This window comes from Gadus macrocephalus, chromosome 2, assembly GCF_031168955.1.
Source record: "Gadus macrocephalus chromosome 2, ASM3116895v1".
In the NCBI taxonomy this organism is placed as follows: Eukaryota; Metazoa; Chordata; class Actinopteri; order Gadiformes; family Gadidae; genus Gadus; species Gadus macrocephalus.
Genome location: NC_082383.1, coordinates 1,549,049 through 1,572,046, shown reverse-complemented (window position 1 = coordinate 1,572,046; position 22,998 = coordinate 1,549,049). Strand labels below are relative to the sequence as shown.

At 46.7% G+C, this 22,998-nt stretch overlaps 2 protein-coding genes across 12 annotated transcripts in view; one reads left to right on the top strand and one right to left on the bottom strand.

The window, feature by feature from the left end:
- sun1b (Sad1 and UNC84 domain containing 1b) overlaps nucleotides 1–16,750 on the bottom strand; it is a 29,383-nt gene extending 12,633 nt beyond the window's left edge. For 2 of the 9 annotated variants that reach the window (XM_060069698.1, XM_060069729.1), the window contains exons 1-7: nucleotides 13,366–13,686; nucleotides 12,865–12,959; nucleotides 3,648–3,860; nucleotides 2,734–2,993; nucleotides 2,159–2,185; nucleotides 1,747–2,046; nucleotides 1,140–1,271 (exon numbers count right to left, since the gene is read on the bottom strand). In XM_060069698.1, coding sequence (XP_059925681.1) covers nucleotides 1,140–1,271; nucleotides 1,747–2,046; nucleotides 2,159–2,185; nucleotides 2,734–2,993; nucleotides 3,648–3,860; nucleotides 12,865–12,959; nucleotides 13,366–13,449 — 1,111 coding nt within the window. In that variant the 5' untranslated portion in view covers nucleotides 13,450–13,686. Of the gene's footprint in view, nucleotides 1–349; nucleotides 479–1,139; nucleotides 1,272–1,746; nucleotides 2,047–2,158; nucleotides 2,186–2,733; nucleotides 2,994–3,647; nucleotides 3,861–5,531; nucleotides 5,696–7,372; nucleotides 9,481–12,864; nucleotides 12,960–13,365; nucleotides 13,688–15,130; nucleotides 15,805–16,522 lie in introns of those variants that run through there. The other 7 variants (XM_060069673.1, XM_060069682.1, XM_060069705.1 and 4 more) reach the window with 7 other exon arrangements.
- Nucleotides 16,751–19,046: 2,296 nt separating this feature from the next.
- The window catches only part of LOC132470946 (centriolar coiled-coil protein of 110 kDa-like), an 11,031-nt gene continuing 7,079 nt past the window's right edge, over nucleotides 19,047–22,998 (top strand). For all 3 annotated transcript variants that reach the window (XM_060069926.1, XM_060069919.1, XM_060069913.1), the window contains exons 1-4: nucleotides 19,047–19,186; nucleotides 20,001–20,206; nucleotides 20,972–21,106; nucleotides 21,966–22,998. The exon at nucleotides 21,966–22,998 is cut by the window's right edge and continues 162 nt beyond it. In XM_060069926.1, coding sequence (XP_059925909.1) covers nucleotides 20,060–20,206; nucleotides 20,972–21,106; nucleotides 21,966–22,998 — 1,315 coding nt within the window. In that variant the 5' untranslated portion in view covers nucleotides 19,047–19,186; nucleotides 20,001–20,059. The remainder of the gene's footprint in view (nucleotides 19,187–20,000; nucleotides 20,207–20,971; nucleotides 21,107–21,965) is intronic.

Below are 22,998 nucleotides of genomic sequence, written 5' to 3'. Positions count from 1 at the left end.
GAATGGAAAGTATGCAAAAGCATTGTGTGCTGATGCTTTTCATTGAAACGTTTTTTGCTGCATGACGTTTACAACTTGGGACTAGGAATGGAAATTAGCTTGTCGCTATCTCTGTTGCAATATATTTAAATAACTTAATAAATGAATGAACATTGTTCTCCTGTACAGTGGGCCTTAGCTAGCAAACCACTTGGAGGCGTTTTCAACACAGAAACGGAAGAAGAAAGGAAACATTGGAAATGCCCAGTCGACAGATAGCGGATGAGGAGTTTAATAACAGCACCAGAGGTCCGTGGTTTCGGTGAGCTTTGACCCCCCGACCTTTGACCTCTGGGGGTGGACGCGCTACCTTCTCCTTCATAGCCAACGGCCCTGTGGCCTCTGATCCTACGGACAGCGTTCTGCTTAAACAGCCACACACTGGACATGCTGGAGGCCACCACTCGTCTGACAGAGTCTGAGAAGGACGTCAGGTAGCCTAGTGACACCCGGCACACACACACACAACACACACACACACACACACACAACACACAACACACAACACACACACACACACACACACACACACACACACACACACACACACACACACACACACACACACAACGCTATCGATTAGTCCGATAAAGAGATTTATTTTTTTAAGAACAAGGAGATGAATGCGTCATGTCCGATATTTGGAATGTGATAAGACATTTGGTATTTTTTTCGACGCTTCAGAGACCAGAGCTAGCATTTTAAAATCAGTACTTTTTAACAGAGATCTGTTTAAAACAAAAATTAAAAAAAGGCTGCAACATGCAACCTTTCTACTGCAACCTTTTGCTCCAGCAAAGAGTGGCTGAACTAAAATCTTAGATGAGAGTAACTGTGGTTTGAAGTTGACACGGCTATAACTGTAGCTTCAACTCAAACCACTTGATGGTGCTAATGGGAAAACGTACATAGTGCAGGTTTAACAACACACTGAGCAGAAGCCCTGAGTCTAGAGATGCTTCCTGATGCGTTTCCCTTCGGAGTTTGAATGCTAATGCCGAATGAGTAATGAAATCAAAACCGGACCCAAAAACGGGCCATACCCCAGACCGACAGTACGACGCGTTCGCGGCGGAGGTGATGTGTGTGTGCGTCCGTACCTTTCCCCTGGCTCCTGGCCCTCGAGCCTAGCCAGAGCACGCTGCTGAACAGCAGCGTGAAGAGGGACACCACGGGGGCGACCGCTTTCCTGCCGTAGCGCACGCATGTGCTGGACACGGACGCCAGGACGCCTGGGGGGGGGGGGGGGGGGGGGGGGGGGGACAGATCGCTGAGGGTTAGCTAGGCACAAGCAGTCACAGCGCATCGTAAATCAAAAAAAAAGAAAAGACAAAAAACAACATTCGGCCTGGACAGGGTTTCCCGCCAAAAATGTTCATGGAAGCTGTCGGACTGTTGCCCTGCAGCCTGATCTTTACACAGAGAGTGAATAAAGTTTAGATTATTTTATACTTTCAGATGATATTTACAATTTAAAAATATATATATATAAATATTTATTTTTACAACGTAGTTAAGGCGGCAGCCGTGTGTTGCTGAAGCGGCCGCCTGAGTTATGAAGTGCTGTAGGAAACCCTTCCCGAATTCTAAAGAAACTTCCCTTTAAGTTCGGGATTTGTTTTTCTTCGGAGCATAAGTTCCCTTCGAGCTGTGAGTCAGAAGCCCCTCCAGCCATGCATGTCCCAACGAAGCCCCGGAGTTCCTCACCCGTCTTGTTCCTTCGACTCTTGTCTCGGGAGTATATGCTGGAGGAGGGCGACATGGATGAAGACGACAGCGACGACGACGACGAGAAGGAGGAAAACGCGCCGGTCGCGGACGCGGCGGCCTGGGCGCCCAGAGATGATGAAGAGGACGAAGATGAGGCGCAGTGGGCGCTTAGGCCGCCCGTGCTGGGGGAGCAGTCTTTACAGATGTAGCCGTTGGCGGCGGTGGTGTGTTGGGAAGACTTGGACACGCTGCCGGCGGCGCCCCCGTTGAGGCCGTGGCCGTGGCTGGTACTGTGCCCTGAAGAGAGACATCCAGTGTTGGGCGGTTAATAAACACAGCCCTTGCACGATACGGAGTAAGAGGAAGACGTTGATGAAGAGATCATTCAGAGAAACGTTCTTCGACTGACCTGTGAGTTCAACATCATGCCCTGACCCTGGAAATGAAACGGAGAAATTCAGTCAGTGAGAAAGAGCGAGAGAAATAGAAAGGGTAAGATGTGAGATGACGAGTCTGCAAGCGCTTATTGGCCAGTGTGATAAATGAGTTTGAGGAACTTACAAACACTATTGACACATCAACCACCACAGCCCACAAAGCCTCCCACAGTGTTTATCAACCCCCGGCATTTAACAAAGCCAGCCTTGTGCAAGGCCCATCTCGCTTATTTTCTAATCATTCGCACCCTTCGTTTATACAATGGTGATATAAGTGCGATGACGGGCGTTATTTCCTGTGCGGCTCAGTGCTTTGCCAAATATGGTTCATTGCATCATTGCATAACTTGCAAACCTGCTTTACACAGAAATATATGGGCCAAGACAAAGATGCTGGGCCAACTAGTAAATAGTGGAAATGATGAAAAAATACAAAAATATTGTACTCATTAGTTTTCATAATTCACACAAGCAGCGAGTGTCTTTTTGGTCTTGTGTGAAGCCTCTTTTAACCCCACAATATAAACGGTTTGGCGACAGGGCTGACCCCAGTATCCATCGGTGGTGGTGGTGGTGGTGGTGGTGGTGGAGGCACGTTGTCTCAGGCTGGCCTGGCCGGGCACGGAGGTGGCGGTGGAGGTGGAGGAGAGCAGGGTGGTGTCGGTGGCGAGGCCGGCGTGCTGAAGGCCTCCGCCCGCCACAGGGGTGCTGAGGGCGGAGAAGGACAGCGTCTGTCGGGGCGTGTCCATCTGGCTCAGGGACAGGGTCTGGGAGACAGCCTGCTGCTGCTTCCTGTTGCGAGGCGTCCTGGAGGGGGGGGGGGAGAGAGAGAGAGAGAGGAGTATGTGAGTTATGGTCACAACTGAAATAACAATAAAAAGAAGATGAGATAAGACGGCCAATTCATTGGATAGAAAATGCATGAATTTTATTAATTATTCATGGAGAATTATCATTGATCAGAATATGATTAGAGATGGCCAATACATTGTAGAGAAAATGCATGAATTATATATTGATTCTGGAAAAAATATCATGGATCAGAGTCATTGATCAGTTAAAGTTTTTCTTATATTTCACTGAAATAACTTCTAAATGGCATGAACAAGTGCAACCCCCTGCTTTCTATATGTTGCATTAAACACAAAGTAATGGTACACAAGTGCAACATTATTGGTGTTGCCGTATCAATGAGGTTAAGGCGTCCTACATGCTTGTATGTGAATATGAGTAAGCTGAACAACACATGGGGCCCCTGATAGGAGACAGACGAGGCGTGTATTTAAAAAAATACACAAAATGGTCAAAAAGAAAATGTTCATATCTAAAACAATGTAAAGATATGTATTGATTATGAGTTTTTTGATCGTTTGACGCTGAAATTGAAATTGAGGTCGAAATTCGATTAAACGCCCAGCCCTAGTATCGAGGCTCCGTAGCTGCTGTGTTTTGGGCCCCTACCGAGTCTCCTTCCTGCTGCTGCTGCTGCTTGTGGTGGTGTTGGTGGTGTAGCTGACGTGGTTCTGGGGGCCGTCGGCATGGCTGTCGTTGCCATAGAGACCGGCACCACCGGTCTGCAGGCGCAGGCTCCGGCGCGACATCCTGGGAGAGTCGAACACGGGAGCGAGCTGGTGCTGCTGCTCAAACTCTAGGGCCGCCGTGGAATAGCTGGAACTAAGAGAGAGAGAGACGGAGACAAAGACAGAGACAGAGAGACACAGACAGAGACAGAGACAGAGAGAGACAGAGACAGAGACAGACAGAGACAGACAGACAGAGAGAGACAGATAGAGACATAGAGACAACGGCGGAGAGAGAGACAGAGACAGAGACAGACAGACAGACAGACAGACAGACAGACAGACAGACAGACAGACAGACAGACAGAGAGACAGACAGAGAGACAAAGAGAGAGAGACAAAGGCGGAGAGAGAGACAAAGAGAGAGAGACAGAGACAGACAAAGGCGGAGAGAGAGACAGAGACAGAGAGACAGAGACAGAGAGAGACAGACAGAGACAGACAGACAGACAGACAGACAGAGACAGAGAGACAGAGAGAGACAGATAGAGAGACAAAGAGAGAGAGACAAAGGCGGAGAGAGAGACAAAGAGAGAGAGACAGAGACGGAGACAGACAAAGGCGGAGAGACAGAGAGCAAGACAGAGATAGAGACAGAGAGAGACAGAGACAAAGACAGGGAGACAGACAGAGAGAGATAGAGAGAGACAGAGACAAAGGCGGAGAGAGAGAGCGAGACAAAGATAGAGATGGAGAGAGACACAAGCACACAGAGAAAGAGACAGAGATAGAGAGACAAGGAGGCAGAGAGTGATGAGTCAGATAGGAAGAGAGAGAAAAGCACAGAGACAAACAAAGAGAGAGAAAAAGAAAGAAACAAAGAGAAAAAGAGAGCGAGAGAGCAAGAGACGGAAAGAGAGATGGAGACAGAGAGAGAGGCACAGAGAGACGGAAAGAAGGAAAGAGAGATGAAGATGGACAGAGATGATGAATAAATTAAAGACAAGGAAAGTGTGAGAGATTGAGAGGGATGGAAAGATAGGCAGAGACAAGTGAGTGAGAAGGAGGGGTGAAACAGGGAGAGAAACAAGATGACGAGATGTGATTAATAGGAGTTCTTGCAGGTGGAAGGTCTGTTAAACTCGTACCACCCTTGAAGGGAAGTTGGACAACCGCAGAAGATCTTGAGATACACGAAGCCTGCCAACAAACGGAACTACATTCTACACCTGACCGACTCTGGTTCAATGCTACTAACTTGGCAGATGTTCTGTGTTCTTCTCTCCCGTTGGTCCATCCCATTGAATTGAATCAAGAGTTTGCATCATGGCTATACTTAGTTGCTACCTTACATAATGGACCCAGGGATAGTGACCAACACGAGAAAGAGATAGAGAGCACACGAGAAATTTTGTTTGCTTCCTGCAACTGCCGATGGGCCTGGCAGGAAATGACTCACTGTGTGTGTGCGTGTGCATGTAAGTGTGCATGTGCATGTGCGTGCCCACTAAGGACAGCAACGGTAGAAAGGCAACACCCCAACATTACTAGTGCGAAATAAATCGTGTTTGAGAGTATAGTTTTGAAACTGGGCAGCTCTGACTCATGCTGGCCACAGCTCAGTTAGAGTAGGCACACTCTGCCAAGCCTACATTCCACCAAGTACCACAAAACTTCCTAGTAAACCATTACAGGGAACAACAGTTTAGTTTCACTACTTTCTGAAAAACTGTGCAGTCTTGCATTCAACCAAAAACACACAAGTACACACGTGAAACAAACAGAATAATGTAATACGGACGCAAAGCCGTCCGATAAGGATTACCGTGCGGGCGTTTAAGAACACACACTCCACTCTGGGACTCCAGCGTTAAGATTCGGGCCGCGTTGCAGCACTGTTGTCGTCGCACTGCTTCTGGTTTGTTTGTGTGCGACCGTGTAATTGGCTCAAGTAGGTCATGTGGTCCGTCTCCACTGCCAGAGCGAGGTCTACTGATAGAAAGGGCGGTGGGGGGGGGGGAGGAGCAAGGAAAGTAACTTATCACTGGAGGGAGCCGCACCTACTCTGGTCCGAGGGAAGGTACCTCCCCCTTTGTGAACGAGAATTATCTGATTTGTCTGTTTGAAAGAACGCTGGGACCGCCGAGAAGGCACCGGAACCACTCGCGTTTGAAAAGCTCAAAGCCAAACCACAAGTATGAAAGGAGGGTACGCTGGCGACAGTTGAACTGCAGTGCAGGAGGACAGCTGCACTCTGGGTGGCGGACGCGCCTCTCCGTTTGCCCTCGTCATGCTCACTAACCTTGAGGATTACACCGCAGTCCGACAGAGAGCCAATTACGGGCTTTTCACCTCCTTTTTCTCACCTCCGCTTTTCATCACCTTCCCTGGGAATTTATGTGAATGGAGCTATCCCAGGTCATTCACTCCAGCCCACCGTATAAAACTGGGCAATAATAATTAAGAGTATAAAACGTTTGTATCGATTTATTTTATTATAATTATTATGACATGAGATTTAATATCATTGGGTTTCATTAATGCAACAATTGTGATACGGTTCAGTGTTCAGCCATCTTTTCTACGTGATTGGAATCTTGGTATTATTAATTTATTCGCTGCAGGGAGCATGATATGCAGTGAATTTGCGTTATTGTTACGCAAATTCACTGCATATAATGCTCCCTGCAGCGAGTGTTCGGATACAATAAGGCTGACCTTGATCATTGCCAATATTAATAACCATAATTATAGACCAAAAGGTGCCAAGAGATATCATAATGTACATAGCTGGAGGGTGTTTAAGGGTTTAAACACTCAACAGCCTTCCCATTCAGATGGGGGAAGGCTAAACTTGCAGACAATTATTAAATTACTTGAAGGCGAAGATTTACTCTCACATCAAATGCAACATATTACCAAAGCCTCTTGAACCTTTTTCCGATTTCAAGTTTTGGTGCATCAGTGCCTGATTGTTGCTGGGTTGACCTGAATGCCAACTATGCACTTTGGAAACCAACAGAAGCCCTGGGGGGCAATGTTTGCTGAACTGAAATACGGGTGTTGTCCCACCTAATGGAAACATGTTTTTTAAGCAATCCTGTCCAATTCGTTCTATATTAAACCTTGCGCTGCATTGTGTTGATCTGCACTTCAACATGTTGCACTCCAAAACAGTTTGGCTGCAGTGTTAATACGGAAGTCTCCAGGGCAACCTCCCCCCCACACACACAGCGTTTCTGGGCTCAGGCAGAATGTCAACCCTTTGATCAACCTGGTGGTGGCTCATTAATCTTCAGTAAAACATGTTTGTTAACAAACCGCACATTAACAGCGTTGCCAAGGCAAACATAACCGATCAGTCTGGGTCTCTCTAACACACACACACACACACACACACACACTATTATTATCATCACTGTATAAGCAGTATTCCCCTTAGCAAACAAAAACTGTCAACCCCTTTTACAAACAGTCCGGTGGGCAGCTTCATGCATTTATCCAGAATCTAGAGAGAGGGTTGGCGCTTGGCGGCAACACAAATTGTTTTCAAGTCTTTGTATCGATCTGTGCCCTCCCACGGCCCACGACGGCAGTATTAATAGAGACGGAGGGAGAACGCTAGAAAGGAGAGCGGAAAGAAGAAAGAAAACGGAAGGAACATACAAGGCCTTTTTTCGGATACAGAGATGACCATGAATAGCTTTTCCTTTTACCATCACGCCAACAGCTCCACTGCCCAGTCCTCTGCCCACACTTGCAGCAGGAACCTGTCTCCAGCCTCTAATAGCTCAAATACCAAGAGAGTCGGCCACATGGCCTGTATTTACAAGATAAATTAAAAAAAGGGATTTTCAGGCCCCTCCCTTCGCAATCAGCAGCGCGGTCCGGACTTGTTTTGGCGTCTCTCTACTCCTCATGCTGCTGACCAAACATGAAATCTCCTGATGAAGGGATTGCACTTTGTTCACCTTTTAGCCTTCAGTCCCACAGGTCAGGTGACGGCGATAGGATTTGACCCCCCAGAGTACAACGCAAACGCGTTTGCACTCTATACAGCGTGGCTGTGTACACAGACTGGACACTCGGACAAGAGATTACTGGAGTCACGTGCGGCCTGTAAATCTGAGCCGCACAAGACTCAGGATTCATTGGTTATCTGCAGATGGCCGGCCGGGAAATTTTCATATTGGCCCGTGCCTGCACCCAGACATCACTGACTGAACAAACACCACAAATGGGCGGGTGGTGGCCCTGCCTCGCCTGGAACGCCCTTGGACAACGATCCATTACAAAACAGACAACCTGGGAAGGCTTTCCCTTCCCGCACATCACGATTCTTCAGACGATTAATTTTTAGTTTTAAAACATGTTGCATTGAAATTTCGCCTTACACAAAATGGTCAAAAAGAAAAATGTTCCAATCTAAATTAATATACAGATATGCATCTGCAGCTGTTGAAAAACTAGATTATGCTCATTTTGTGATCAAAATCGACACTGCGATATATATTTGATTAATCGCCCAGACCTAGTCTGGGGAGTCACCCTAGTTCATGATGGCAGAGTCCCGACACAATGAGGACAGGAGAGGAGACACTGTCGTGTACTTGCACGTACAGGACGCGTGTTGTACGTGCAAGATGTGTTGGGCCATTTAATTACTTTTTTTTATTCAGATGACAGTGGCTGCATTGTAACGACAAGGCAAGCCTGGGCATAATGAGGGGCTGTCCCAGTTGTCTCTTCAGATTGTCCACAAATGAAGAGAAAAGCTTTTAACTATTTAGAAGGTACATGCGTTTTTTTGTTTTTTTTATACACTCGCAAAAAAAAAATAAGCCAAGGCTCAGATATAATTCATTCCTGCCAGAAGCCCTAATTTCTGTTATCGATATCAGTCAAGGAGTTTGACAATTAGGGCTTTTCATTCATGTTCACAGTTTCACACTGAAGCTACTCCCTACAAAACAGTGTTTACTGAAATCAACAAACGTCATTCCCCCATAAGAGAGACTCTGCTTCTGTTGTAAAACACCGGACTCAAGGGAACCACTGGACACAGAAACAGCAGCAGCCTGGCCTCCCCGTTTCCCTTAAAAACAAAAAAGGCAGGAAAGTCTTTCTCTTTCCACTATGATGCTGGCTGGGATTCTGTATTTACCCGAGACAGACTTGAATCCTGGGACAAGAACCCAAAGCCCGCCCACTCAGCCCCTCTCCTCTGTGATTGGGTAACACAGACACAGCCCACCGTCGCACATTTGCATAGAGTAAAGTTGTTTTCTATTCCATTATCTGCGATCAGATTAGCCCCCTATACGCACACCATGTTGGAAGGGGCTTTTTCTTCACGTTGCCATGGAGACCACTCGAAAACACCCCTCATGCACCAGTCGGACGTCTTTAATTCCCGGCAGCAGCAGACAAAAAACAATCACAAATCTCCAATAGAGATCACATGTGATGCGCTCAGCTGTCAAATAACTATATACATTATGTACTTCTGAAGTTATGTTGGAAATTATTGTTTTAACTCTTTAAACCTGAAACGGTCGGTGATACGATTGGGGATCCGAGGGTTAAAACGATATTCTGTGTTTTTATATCGGCTGGGCAGGGCCATATGACATCGCTGGCATACAACACTCTATGCTGCTCCCCCCAAACCGTTTGGCCCTGGGACAGTGGTGCGTGAATAGAAACACATTCGCACCCGATGTCACAACAACTGGGACCACACACACACACACACACACACACACACACACACACACACACACACACACACACACACACACACACACACACACACACAGTCACACACAGTCACACACACACACACACACAGTAACCCGAATGCAACTACTTTGCTGCAGTAGGCTTGGTTCGCAAGTAATATGGGGTTATTAATGTTAAGGGCTCCATGGTTCAAGTCAGTCCACCTGGATTGACCCAGTGTCTCTCTTACTTCACCTCAGGCTGCGACCTTTTGGAGGTTCCCTCCAATGGGGGGGGGGGCCGGGCTGGGCACGTTGACCCACTTCTACTGCTGGTCATTATGAATGGTGGTGAGGTCTCAACTGTCACCATACGATACTGCTTAAAGCCTGGGGGGGGCTGTCGAGGGACCCCCCGTTTGTGAACTCAACGGACAATGCATCATAATCCCGTTACAATTGCAGTTTTAAAATGGTGCCCCAGTGGCCAATCGGAGCAAAGAGGATTTATAACTCACCGTAAGCAATATTCAGGCGACAAGTCAAAGAGTTATTCTGGATAATCTAAACTCAGAAAGGGAAAGTCCTCCCTGGTACTTCCAGTAACCGTTGAGATTAATTTAACACAGCAGCGGCTGGATTTATGTTGACTTGAGACTGGAATCCTTCCACCGTCAAATCCAAAACAGTGCTGATCTTGAGCAAATGCAGGGTTTGTGTTCTTCAACATTCCTGCAAGAACGCTTGCAGCGTAGTAAAAAACGGAGGCAGTAGATGACAAGGCAGTTTGAATCCACGTCTCCTATTCAATAGGGCTGATGAGAATATTCGACAAACACATTTGGCCTTTAGTGCTCTGTTTGCAACCGCGATGTGCACTTTGCTGCTTAAGAAATCTCCAGATTACTGTCAATCACTTTTACTTCTTTAAAATTAAACACTTATGCCCACGTTGTTATTCAGGTATAATTTAGTATTCTAGCGATTTTGCTTTGCAATGCATTATGAGGATCCAGAAAGCTATTACTCATAAAATTATAATGAAACAGTAGCATGGCAATTCCCATGTAAGATAGCATATTCTACGATAGCATACTGTACAATAACTGCTTGGCAATATATATGCGTCACCCTGACCCTGCATGGCCTATGTGTTATTCAATCTCTCCCAATGGTTGAGGTGTGGCCCAACAGCAGACAGTCACATGAATGGAATTCCCTTTCAGTGTCTTCATCAATGAGTACTTCTTCAACTGAAAAAAAAACACTGCAATCAAACCTCTTTCAGCGACCCAGCCATTACGAACATGGACTTTGTTACAACAGGCAGACCCGGACATTAACACGATAGGTGGTCTGGGAATGTCACTCTGTCTCTGCTCTATAAGAGGTCCCCAGTCTTGTGAAGGTTCACAACAGATGGCCCAACGGTTTCTGTCACCTGACACTGTCTCCACTCACACACTCACACTCACACACTCACTCTAGGGTAAGGTCAAGAATTATGAGTCATTCACACTAGCGGTATATTTTAGTCAATGTACAGTTGAATCCTGCGAGCTTGCTCTTGGGTCTTGTAAGCTCTCAGCTTGGTGGTGTGACCAGCCCACCGGTAAGGGCCAGAAGGACTTCTGGAGGGTATGCTGAGCAGACAGCAGTGAGGAGCCTGATTAGCTCGTTTCAGACCTGACACATAGTTTGAGCTCTTAAGTCGACCCGGAACATTCCGGCTGAACTTCTTTCCCTTTGATCTGTCGGACGACTCTTCCTCCTAGTCCGAAACCATGGGAAGGGTTCAAGTAAGAGAGCTGAGCGAGTCAGGTCACAGGTAGTTGGGGTGCGAACAAGACGTTTTCAAACTACAATCCCTATTGGCACGTTCAGGCTTTGTTAATTGAACATCGCTGGGGAAGAAGAAATGGCCAGTTGATAATTCAGCACTTCAATGAGAGCAGAAATTGTAAACTTACTCCAGCTAGCTTTGGTTGGTTTTCCATGCGATGGCCCACCTACAAACAGCAAAAAATATGCCCAGGACTCGGAGGGCATCGCTTTCTCTATAAAAATGTTCAGCAAGAGAAAGATGAAATCTATACTATTAATCTTGTTAGCAGAAACCAGCCTGCAGTTAGACTCGTTCAGCAAACCAGCCAACACGAGCAGCCAGCTCAGCCAAAGTGTAATTCCACTGAAAAGATTTAATCATTTTACCAGAGAGGAGGTTGTAATTTAAGAATGGCAGAAGTGTTGAAACAGGCCTGCACTCTTCACACAAACTCCATTCCAGATCTTGAACTGAACACGGTTCATAAAAAAATAAAAATAAAAGAGCAGATCCATAAACAAAAAGTAAATTGCCGCTCCATGAATACTAATCATGTTTGCGCTCAAAGAAAACCGTCTTTGCATTTCACAGCCAGGTGTGTCAGTTGGAACAGCCCTGAGGAGATCTATTCCACCACACACACCCCCGAATGAGGTGGGAAACACACCTTGGCTTTCCATCCTGCCCTCATCACTCTGGGACGTGTGAGGGGCCGGAGTGAAGGCCAGCAGACTGTGAAAGCAAAGACCAAACAACAAACAAGGCCATGCTTTTCAAATAGATGTCTGGTGGTTTCATTTTTAAAGAAAGCTGCATCAAGCTGCCAAATATGCAAACGACAAAGTGCCCAACTCGACTAATGGGCCTTTGCATAATTTGCCCAAAGCACAACCCGTTTTTCAGTTTGGCTCGATGCTGAAATTAACTCAGAAGGAGAGCATAGCAAGTCAGCACAATAGTTCAAGATTTCAACCAGAAGATACAGCTTGGGATCCTGTCCAAGATTTGCTGCACAGAAGCGGTTATGAATAACAATGATAGCTGATAATTCTGAATTGCAAAAAAATTAATACACAGTTTAAAAAAGACTCAATGGCATAAAAAAGTCATGAAAGTGGAGACAATCAATATTATTCCCATGGAAAACAATGATATGATTGAGTTTATCAGACCAAACAAGCCCTTTCGATATACTTCAAATGAATGCTCAGGCATGGAAAATGGATAATTATTTTACAAAACAAAAAGGTTTGTATTATTATTATAGCATATGCCATCTTTGCCAAGACCACTTCTGGAAATGCGTGCCACACTGATTAAACCCCAACCACACATGTGGAATCAATCTGCAATACAGAATAAATAAGCAGTTCAGGGCCTTTTTTGTTTCATGGTTCTTCCGAACAGCACTTGTGTGTTCTTGTTCCAAGACGGAGCACAACAAATTTCCCCCGAGAGACTCAATGACAATACGCAATTTAAACTGTAAATGAATTCCCCCCCGCAGACTCAGCTAGACTGGAACTCCAATTTTGAGGAGCGCTATAGACGCATGATGAAGACTGGCCGATGAAGGATTGATGGGTGGGGATGGGGGGGGGGAAGGTTCTCACCTGAGGGAGTAGGTATAGCCAGTGTTGTCGGGAGCACACTGCGGCGGTGTGTACGTGTGCAGCTGGGAAAAATCCATGTTCATTCTTCGCTTAGACTGCATGGGCGAACGAATGCACATCCAGGGAACAGGGCAGACATGGACGCGTTATAAGTTATACGGTTTTACATGAACGGCACACACACACACACACACACACACACACACACTTTTGTTCAGCCCAACTCTTTGAAGGATGCACAGCATTAAAGCATTGTCCGATTTTGTTCACTTAATGAACTCAAAAAGCAGCACAAATATACAAATAAATAGACTGGGCTTTAAACCACAATCTAACTCCCTGCTCCATATCTATCACTCACTATCCAACAACAGGGAGCATCTTCTGGGAAGCTCTCCAATTCACCACTAAAGAAGCCCCAGCAGCACCAAACACCCAGTGCCTTTCACAGCAGCACAACAATGCTATTGTGACCCCGGTCACGGACAAGACTTAGCCCACCTCCTCCTCCTGTTCCCTGGCTCCGGCAGGCAGCAGCTGAGGGCCGGGGCCCGGACAGCAGCCGGCCCTCAATGAATAATACATCTCTTCTCTTCTGAGAGGCTGTCGGACCAGCGAGTTAAAGAGGCGATCTGCTGCAGCCGAGAGCTACTCGATCCAATCAGGATCCCCCCCTATCCCTCCCTCCCTCTCTCTGGATCACACTGAACACTAATTTGAGACATCCAGGCCGGCAATGCTTGAGAGAGAGAGAGTTAGGACCCACACACGGAACACACAGCCCAGGGAGACACTGACGAGGTTGGGGCCGGTTTAGCTACTAGGCGGGAAACTTCCGTGACAGGAGGGGGGGGGGGGGGGGGGGGGGGGGTGGGGCTGGAACTAGAAGTGCAGGAACACAGCATGCCGGATATCTTAGTCATCCTTCTTCGCTTTTTTTCTTTGCTTACGAAAACAGAGCGTTATCTCACTATGAGCCCGTGTGTCGAAGGCTGAGGTATTTAATATGGTGCCTCGCAAAATATAGATTTACAAAGATGCATTGGTCCTGACTGAAAAGGATAGGTTATGCAACAAAACTCTGGATTCTACTCCCCCAGTACAAGGTGGTTTAAACAGGGTTCACACCTCCATAGAGAAATCCCTAGAGGGGGTTCAGCCCACTTTTCCAAAACAAGAGGCAGATGCATATAAATGCTATACATAAATCACAAATTTGACAAACCGTTGCTTCAACTGCCATAGACGAAACTGGTTCCCAATTAGGTTACATAATTAAAACAAGCTTGGAGCGACATGGTATAACTAGAAGCCCTTCACAGATGGCTTTCCCAAAATCTACAACTAAATCCTAATGAGTTAATGAGGGGATAGCATTAACCAGATCAGCGAAATCCACTGTGGTCTCTAAAAATAATTGAATTCGGTCTCACAATCAGTAAGAATACATCTGGACATTAAGATTAGAGAGAAAAGCCAACCGTTTCATCAGCAACATTCAAGTTGCGTGATTGAGTTTCACAATTGTATGACAAGTATATTATGTATAGTACTTTGGTCAAGCTTATTGGTCAATGCTTTGAAATGGCAGGTTCAAAACACGGACCGTGGCCGGTCTGTAACAGCGAGGTTCTGAAGACATTCAGGCTATCCCGGTCCAGAAAAGACTATAGACACACGATATTGCTTTCGCCTTCAAGTGTGTATTGAAGTCATCTTTTGGACATTGCATAAAAGTCATTGAGAGGGGCTGAACAAGATTCCGCACAGGCATCACAACGCTCCATACACACGTTCACAATCCATTCCACAGCCTCCTATACGTGCAACTCGCCTGGCGTCACAGTCTCCTTTACGCACTAACAGTTATAAGCCACACTAAAGCCAATGATAGCTGGGTCATTTAACAGTCAGTGGGCTTAGAAACACGTCAATTACAGTGCTAACGTTATACAATTATTTGTTTTTCTTAAAGCGGTTTACGATCTCATATTACCAGTACTAAATTTAGATTGCGTATATTACGACCACGCTATTTTTGTGTATTCGTTGTCCAAAGACACACTTGTTGGAAAGAGGGTTTGGATATTGTGGCAGATCTATTCAAATATATTAACAGAAAGAGGCCCAGGTTTGAACTCGTTGGCAAAACAGTTCTGTGTAAAGGAGCTCAGCCGGGACAAAACCAATGCTAAAAATACACGCCTGCATTTTTACAATAGCAGAAATAAGGCCATGCGTTATATCTAGCATTGCGCTGACTTGCCCGAGCGGTAAGAGTCCATCAATGTTGTGATTCTTTATGGTCGTAATCCAGAGAAATAAGATCCACACACTGCTGCCAAGGAAGATGCGCCAAGTTGTTCCCGCATCGCGGTGGCTCCATGAAGAATATGGAAGCGGTGGTGAAATTGAGGTGAACGGAGGACAGATTGCTCAGAGAAATAACGTTGATCCTAGGCAGAAGCAAAAGTTAATAAGTTGCCAGTGCGCGTTATGTTCATCCACAACAAGCCGAATTCCAAAATGGCTTCCCAGACGTAACAAAGCCAGGAGCGCAGAGATCCTCCCACTCCCACCACTACCGTTGTGGGCCAGGGCGCACAGTTTGAAACCATTGGACGAGATGATATTGCAGCTACTCTACGCACTTGTCTATATTGTCAGGATCCTACCACTGCCCAACCTACACATATCTCTCTCTCACACTCACACACAGACGCACACACATTCATATCTCTATCACACATACATATCACTCCCTCAGACATAAATATAGCTGCCTGACACATATGTCTCTCACACACACATATTGTATACATCTCTCAATTCGATAAAAAGCTTTATTGGCATGAAAAACAAACGTTAAATATATATGATTAGTCTATATATTACACATCAAATATCCCATATGAATAGTCTATAACACACACACACACACACACACACACACACACACACACACACACACACACACACACACACACACACACACACACACACACACACACACACACACACACACACACACACACAAATTAACTTTAAATGACCATAGGTTGGACTACTACCCAAAACTTGACCAATCTCTTGCCCAACACCGCCCACGGACTCCGAACATTTTGATATTATTGAATGGAATGGGATTGTCCCATTCTGTGGCGCATCCAGGGAATGACAGAAGGGATGATCAAAACAGACTGGTGGATGGATACGATTTCAAGGCAGGGTGTCTATTGGTCCATAACGTGTATGACGTCGGAGGACGTTTGGACTGCCGACCAATCACGAGGCGCGTTTTCGATGTCAGTCCAAGGCGGGCAATGTATTCCGAGTTCAAGGAATTCATATGGTTCATACAAATACATACAAAAAAATATTAAATATCAAATCCCTAGTCTGTATCTTATACCGTATCTGAATAGAGAGGCTTGTGCATGATTGACATCCGACTGGCTCCCATCAGTAGCCTACCGTTTGAGCCCAAGACCAGGTATACTAACAAACACTAAACAGTACACTTACCTTGGTCCATTCATACTAACAATTTTCCCAAACAAAATGTTTGCAAAAACCAACAAAATAAACTATGAAAAGCAAGGCAACCGCTTAGAAGTATATAGACTTAACGAAAGATGTAACTTACATGTGGACTTACCAAGTTGTGAAATCACTACGGAATGGGTTGAGGAAAGATGTAAAATCCCGATAATGGTAGATTTTCTGTATTCAACAGACTTGCACTATAACTGACATATAATGTAACGTTATAAGTTTTGGGGGCAAAACATCCGAAAGCGGCGAAACGTTCAGGCGAACGGTCTCCTGAAAACGGTTTCGACGTCGGACTCTCCCGCACAAGCTAGCTCGGGACTCATATTTTCCACACTGACACCACACCACCGTCACGTGTCAGTCCTTTTATGGACAGAACGACAAACGAGGATACTGTCAGTGTCTCTCTTTATTTTGGTCAAACTGCGTCCCCTCGTGGCCGGACTTAAGCACTACTATGGTACCGAAATGTACCCCATGATAATCTATATTTTCACCAAAACAATCCTTCAATATAAACAATTTACGCTTTCGACCTCATGGATTTTTTGAAAACCTTTTATTATGTAGAATGATATTTATTCATAGTTACTTCATTCCATTTGTGGATAGACATGTCAATTAAAATATGAATATTATGACAAACTTTAATTGGCAATCGCCATTAGGATGTAGGTTAGGGTTTGGATCCGAGCCATAAGAGCTCTGATCTGAACATGCACTTGTGTGTAAATTGTGCAGACATGGGATGAAACCTGAAAAACCAGAAGCATCATTTTGGGAATGTTGGTGATGTGATCCTATTGTCCTCCACATCATGTGACCATTGCGCTGGGAACGCTGTGCTGTGTTGTGTCTAGGTGTAGCTCCACGTACCCACTGTTAATGGACTCCCGGTCAACCATGAAGGTCTTGGTCATGGTCTTGTGTACATTTCACCTGATGGTCGCTCAGCATCCAACGGCCGACCGCTGTAAGTATACACGCTTCTTACGTCCCTCTTAAAGTATTGCAAATCTATTCATCGCATGGCGATGTTTGGTCTTTGTTGCTATTGTCTGTGCCTCAAACCTGCTTCTGTCTACTTGCAGCCACCCATTGTGAGAGGTGTCTTCTAACAGCCCACGGTAGGATGCATTCTTTCTAAAAATGTGATCGTGCCAAACATGCATGAACAATTATACAAGGCACATTACCGTCTTACACTTTATATCGTCCATCTTGTATTGCTTTTCTTTTTTTTTCCTACGTATCAATGCTATAGAAATGGAAAAGATCCTAAAGGATTCTCCGACCGCCACCAGGGAGACCGTACTGAAGAATCTACTCGATGGAGAGGTGTGTGACAGACCTGCATTCCACAACCACAAGGCTGGCCCCAAAGACACACTGATGTCCTCCTGCAGGCGACTACTAGGTAACACAGAGCAGATGTACACAATGCCACAGCTAGGGATCTCTATAACACTATATGTTGTGTTTGTAAAGACTAAATCCTCTTTGAAAATCCCCCCAAAACGTAGAAGACCACCGTGAACAATTCAGTGAGGCGTTGTCAAACAAGGAGCCCAAAGGCCTAGAGATCACGTTGTGTTATGAGAGGTCCGCTTCATGTGTGGGGGTGAAACGTCACTCTTTTGAGGTAGGCTTTGTGGTTATATTATGCTTGCAACATACATGTCAAGAATTCATCTTAACGGCTTCTATGCTTGTCAGTTGGAAGTAATATGCAGCTGTCTATGTAAATGTTATGTGTTCTTTTTTTCTGACAGAACTCCAAAGTCATGTTTAAGGACAGTGACCTGGAGGCTTTGATTCAGAGCCACAAGGGGAGCATGCGCGTTAGTCAGCCTCTGCATACTCATTCACCGTCAAAGGAGGAGCTGTGAAGACATTAAGGCATAATGTTCTCTCCTCACTGTCTCCTGCCTGGACTTGTTTGGTCTGAATGTTTACTATGGTAACAATTTCTGAAATGTTGCTGCAAATTGTCTAATGTATGTGACGAGAAATCAGAAAATAAAGTAGTGTTAGAAACCATGAAAAACTGTCGACGGTGGTTCTTATTTGTGTAAAATCTCAGTATATATCTTGGGTAAGGGCTTTTTCTTACTTTTGATTATTAATAATCAGACATTTGACATTTGCGATGTGATCTGCACAGGCACTGTACAATCCGATCCTAGCCGTCCTTTCAGAAAATGGAAACCTCTGCACTCTAACTAACTTAGGCCATCATCTTACCCTCCAAACACGTCACCATGCTGGGGTACCTGGTTCTAAACTCCACCAGCACCAAATGCAAGTTGATCTTTGACCTCACAGACAGGCTATCATGTCACCCCCTCCTTGCCATTTTAAAAAAGAAGAGGAAACGGCTGATGCCAACACATTGATGGGATTTCCCTGAAAAGGTTTTGGAGATTGCTAGCTTCCCTTTTTAAGTATGCATTAATTATTGTATCAATTATTGTTTGTAACTAGCTGACAAACAATACTTGGGTTATGCTGTGTTTTGTTTTATATAGGATGCCTATACCATTTCCTATCCCAATAAAAACACTCACTGATCCCTGACCGGTCTCCTGTCGCTAGGAGACGCTGTTGCGATCCGGAAGGGTGGGTGGGAGGGAAGACACTGATTTAAATCTCTGGACATTAACGTGACACACTGTGGCAAACGATCGCCAGGACAATATTCGCTATCTAAACAACACACATCGCCTCATCTTTTCCTCCTTTGTGTGTGTGGTCTGCTAAACCCAAGGTAAGGCATTCAGAAAAGGAGACACAGCCAACCCGGTCATGGATTCCCACGTTATCGCCAGCTGCCTGGCACCGCTGTGGCGGTAACGTGAGGCAACAGTACCGTCTATTTATACGGTCTATTTCCGTTTTAAAATATACCAATAAAATACGAATTCTCAACGTAAGATCGGTACACACGGATCGGTTTGCACCGATCTTACATTGAGAACAGTGGTAGTGGCATCGCCGATCCAAGCGTAATAAATGATAGTAATAACACAATTGCAGCCACTGACCCAGTGAACTCATATTGGGATGTGGGGTGGTCGTGCTTTGGTAAACCACTACGAAATTACGTACTGATTTCTTAATTGCAACTCTGCATGTGGTAGCGATACTGGGGGGGGAGGGGGGGGGAAATATATTTCTGGTGAACGATGAGTAACCTCGCATGGCATCCTTCCTGATGAGGTGTATTATGCTTCATTGTCATGGTCGATCACCTCAATCTGCTGCCATGCACATGGCTTTTAAGGTGGAGGATTGCACTCTGAAGGTATGTGCTGACAAGCACGTTGTAATAAAAGCCTACACTGTTAATATTGATTAGATTGAGACGCTGGATTGTTGATGGTCGTCAGTTCCCCATCAAGTCAATATTCTGCCTTGCCCTAAGACAACAGGAGTTTTACGCACTGATTACGTCAGTAAGGGTAAACACGCAATCTTTTGTTGAGTTCACCTTGCTTTTTAAGGAACACACACCACAGTAGAACATTTCCCCACGTTGTGTTTTTTTTTTTGTAAATCTCTTCTAACCTTTTACCCTTCAGATCCCGGCAGTGTAAGGCTTCATGGTCCCCTGTCAGTGTGGAGGTGTGGGTGTGCAGACATGGAGAGCTATGAGGAGTTTGCCATTCGAACCATGGCCTTGCTACGGACGAAGGAGAAGTCAGAGGAGATGGACTTGAAGACACAATGTTCACTGAAAGACCTTTCCGCCATACTATTTTACGGGAAGCCGGTGCTTCCACCTCTGGTAAGGGCTAAGAAGCGATTTAAGGGTAAACTAAATTAAGAATAAGTTGTTTTCCAGTTTCTTGTTCACACATCCTAAAAATAAACTCTTTCTTTGGAATTGACTTTTTTTTCCTAGGCCACTGGAGGGTTAGGGTTAGGTTAAAAAAGTGGAGCTCCCATATTAAAATATGTAGTTTAGTCTATTAATGTGACAAAGGCAAATCCAAAGTCTAAAATGTTCCCTTAAGGGTGTTCATCCTTGCTAAGAATAAACATTTGACCGACTCGTAACTGAACACTTTGCTGCTGTTATGAAGGGCAATGCGGTTGCCTGGTTTTCTCTCAAACAATGCCGGTTCTCTCTGAGCGGTCATTCTGTACCTCTTACATTGCATGGTTACATAGAGATTGCATTGTTGGCTCACCTTGACGTGTTGTGGTAACCATTAGAATGGAATGAGGGAAATGCACCCATGTAGATGAGGATACAGCGCGCTAAGTGTGCCTGAAGGATAGAAGGGGGGTCAAAGGTATTCTATGTCCAGGAACAACCATCTGTCCCTAACCAGTTACAAGGACAGCCAGGGAAAGAGAATCTGCTGCTGGGACAGGCTATATCTGTTGATAGCTATCACTGTTTAGCTACATATAAATAGTGAATGAAGTTAGTAATTGTGTTCTTTTAAAATAGTACATTGAACAATTTTTGAATTTCAATATTTCGATATGGTCTCCATCTTGTTTTACTGTATGAGTTGTGTACATGTGTTGTGTTTGCCGACAGCTGACCGCAGAGCAGCGCAGAGTCATGCGCGACCATCGCGAGAGGGCGGCACAGGTGCACGCAGACAGACTGAACCAGCGGAAGAACTGCGTTCTCAACCGGGTCCAGAACATCTTGGACCTGGCAGTCAAGCAGGTCGGGACCAGTACCACCACTGCTCCATCCTATACACACACACGCATGCACGCACGCACACACACACACACACACACACACACACACACACACACACACACACACACACACACTCACGCACGCACGCATGCACGCACGCACGCACGCAGACACACACACACACACACACACACACACACACACACGCACACACCAATTGTGTAATAATGTGGGGACATTCTCTGACAGAGATGTTACTTCCAGCCTCAGAAAGTAAAATGAATCCCAACTATATTAGTTAGACCTCAGCCAACTCGCTTATTAGCAAAAGCTTAAGTCTCACAAATCAGACTTTAGATTCATCTTAAATCAGATTAATTTTGGCGAAGGAGGTGCTTCAATTTCTTTCGCTTCATATATCGACCAATCATGTTGCTGGAGAGTGACACGGGGATCTGTTGGCATAATGGTTAGTCAAAATCCCCAAATGTGCCACAAAAATGTATTCAACAGTGGGACGGGAGTGACATTTGATCTGATGTTTTCAGTATTAAATATGGATTGTAGAAGCATTCCTAAGACATGGCCAAGCACTGCTCCACTTAGCAGGGTTATTTTTTACTACACCTTTTGGAGACTTGAAAGTGCTTTGTAGGCGCATTTCAGCGGGTGTCAAAACAGAAATGCTATGAGATATTGAAAAAATGCTCTCTTTATAGTGATGTATTGATCTTTTGTTTCAAGGGAAACTTGGCCTATTAAAGGTTTGTCTGCAAATCCAGGAATTCAGGCGAACAGATAGAAACAGAGAATTACTGCTAAACGATCAGCAGTCACTTCAGCTCCCGTTGTCAACAAACACGTCTCCGTCCCTTATCAGGTCGACGCCAACAAAGGGCCCAGTGTTACGCAGGAGGACCAGTTACCTCGCCCCGGCGGTCCCTCCCCTAAACACGAGACCGTCAACGGCTACACCCTGGTCACCGACTCCCCCGGGCTCCTCCGGGACTCTGGGTGCGCCGTCGAGGAACCGGTCCTCCCCGGTACCCCACGCTCAGAACCCCACCACGGTGCCGCCCAGGTAGACGGAGCCCAAGCCCCGCCACGAGACCGAGAGGAGGAGGAGGAGGAGGAGGAGGGGGAGGAGGAGGGGGAGGAGGGGGAGGAGGAGGGGGAGGAGGAGGAGGAGGAGGAGGAGGAGGAGGAGGAGGAGGAGGAGGACATCAGCCTGGACAGCCTGCTGAAGCGCTCCAGGGAGTACGTGGAGAAGGAGCAGGGCCGGCGGGAGTCGTTGGTGGTCCTCCGCACCCCTCCCCCCCCCCCCGACCGCCTCTCCGACCGGGAGGGCCACGCCCGCAGCACCCCGGCGAGGGACTCGGGGGTGGAGTTCGGCTTCAGCCTGCGTCACAGCCCGGTCGGCCCCCCCAGGGGCCCGGTCGGGGCGCGCCGTCCCTCGCCGAGCCCCCCGGACCCCCACGCCTCCCTGCGGCCCCCCAGCAGCCCCGAGCTCATCCTCGTCCACCCCGTCCACCGGCGCAAGCCCCGCCCCGTCTCCGCCGGCAACCTCCACCTCTGCTTCCCGACGGGCCAGGGCGACCTCATCCCCCGGAGCCCCGGGGGCGCGGGCGAGGCGCGCGGCATGGCGGCCTGGGACGAGGCCAGCCCGCCCGGGGGGGCGCGGGCCTTCGACCTCTGGGGTCCGCCCAGCGGCGGCGGCGGCGGTGGACGGGAGGCGTCGACGTGCGCCGCGGGCCGAGACTCCGCCCCCAGCCCGCTCGGACCCCCCCACGAGGGGTTCCGGCGCCGCAGCCACACCTTGGACAGCCAGCTGTACCCCCCGCCGCCGCCCGGCGTGGACCGCAGCCAGGAGAGGGCGCCCCGCTTCATGGCCGGGGTGACGCGGCAGCCGCCCA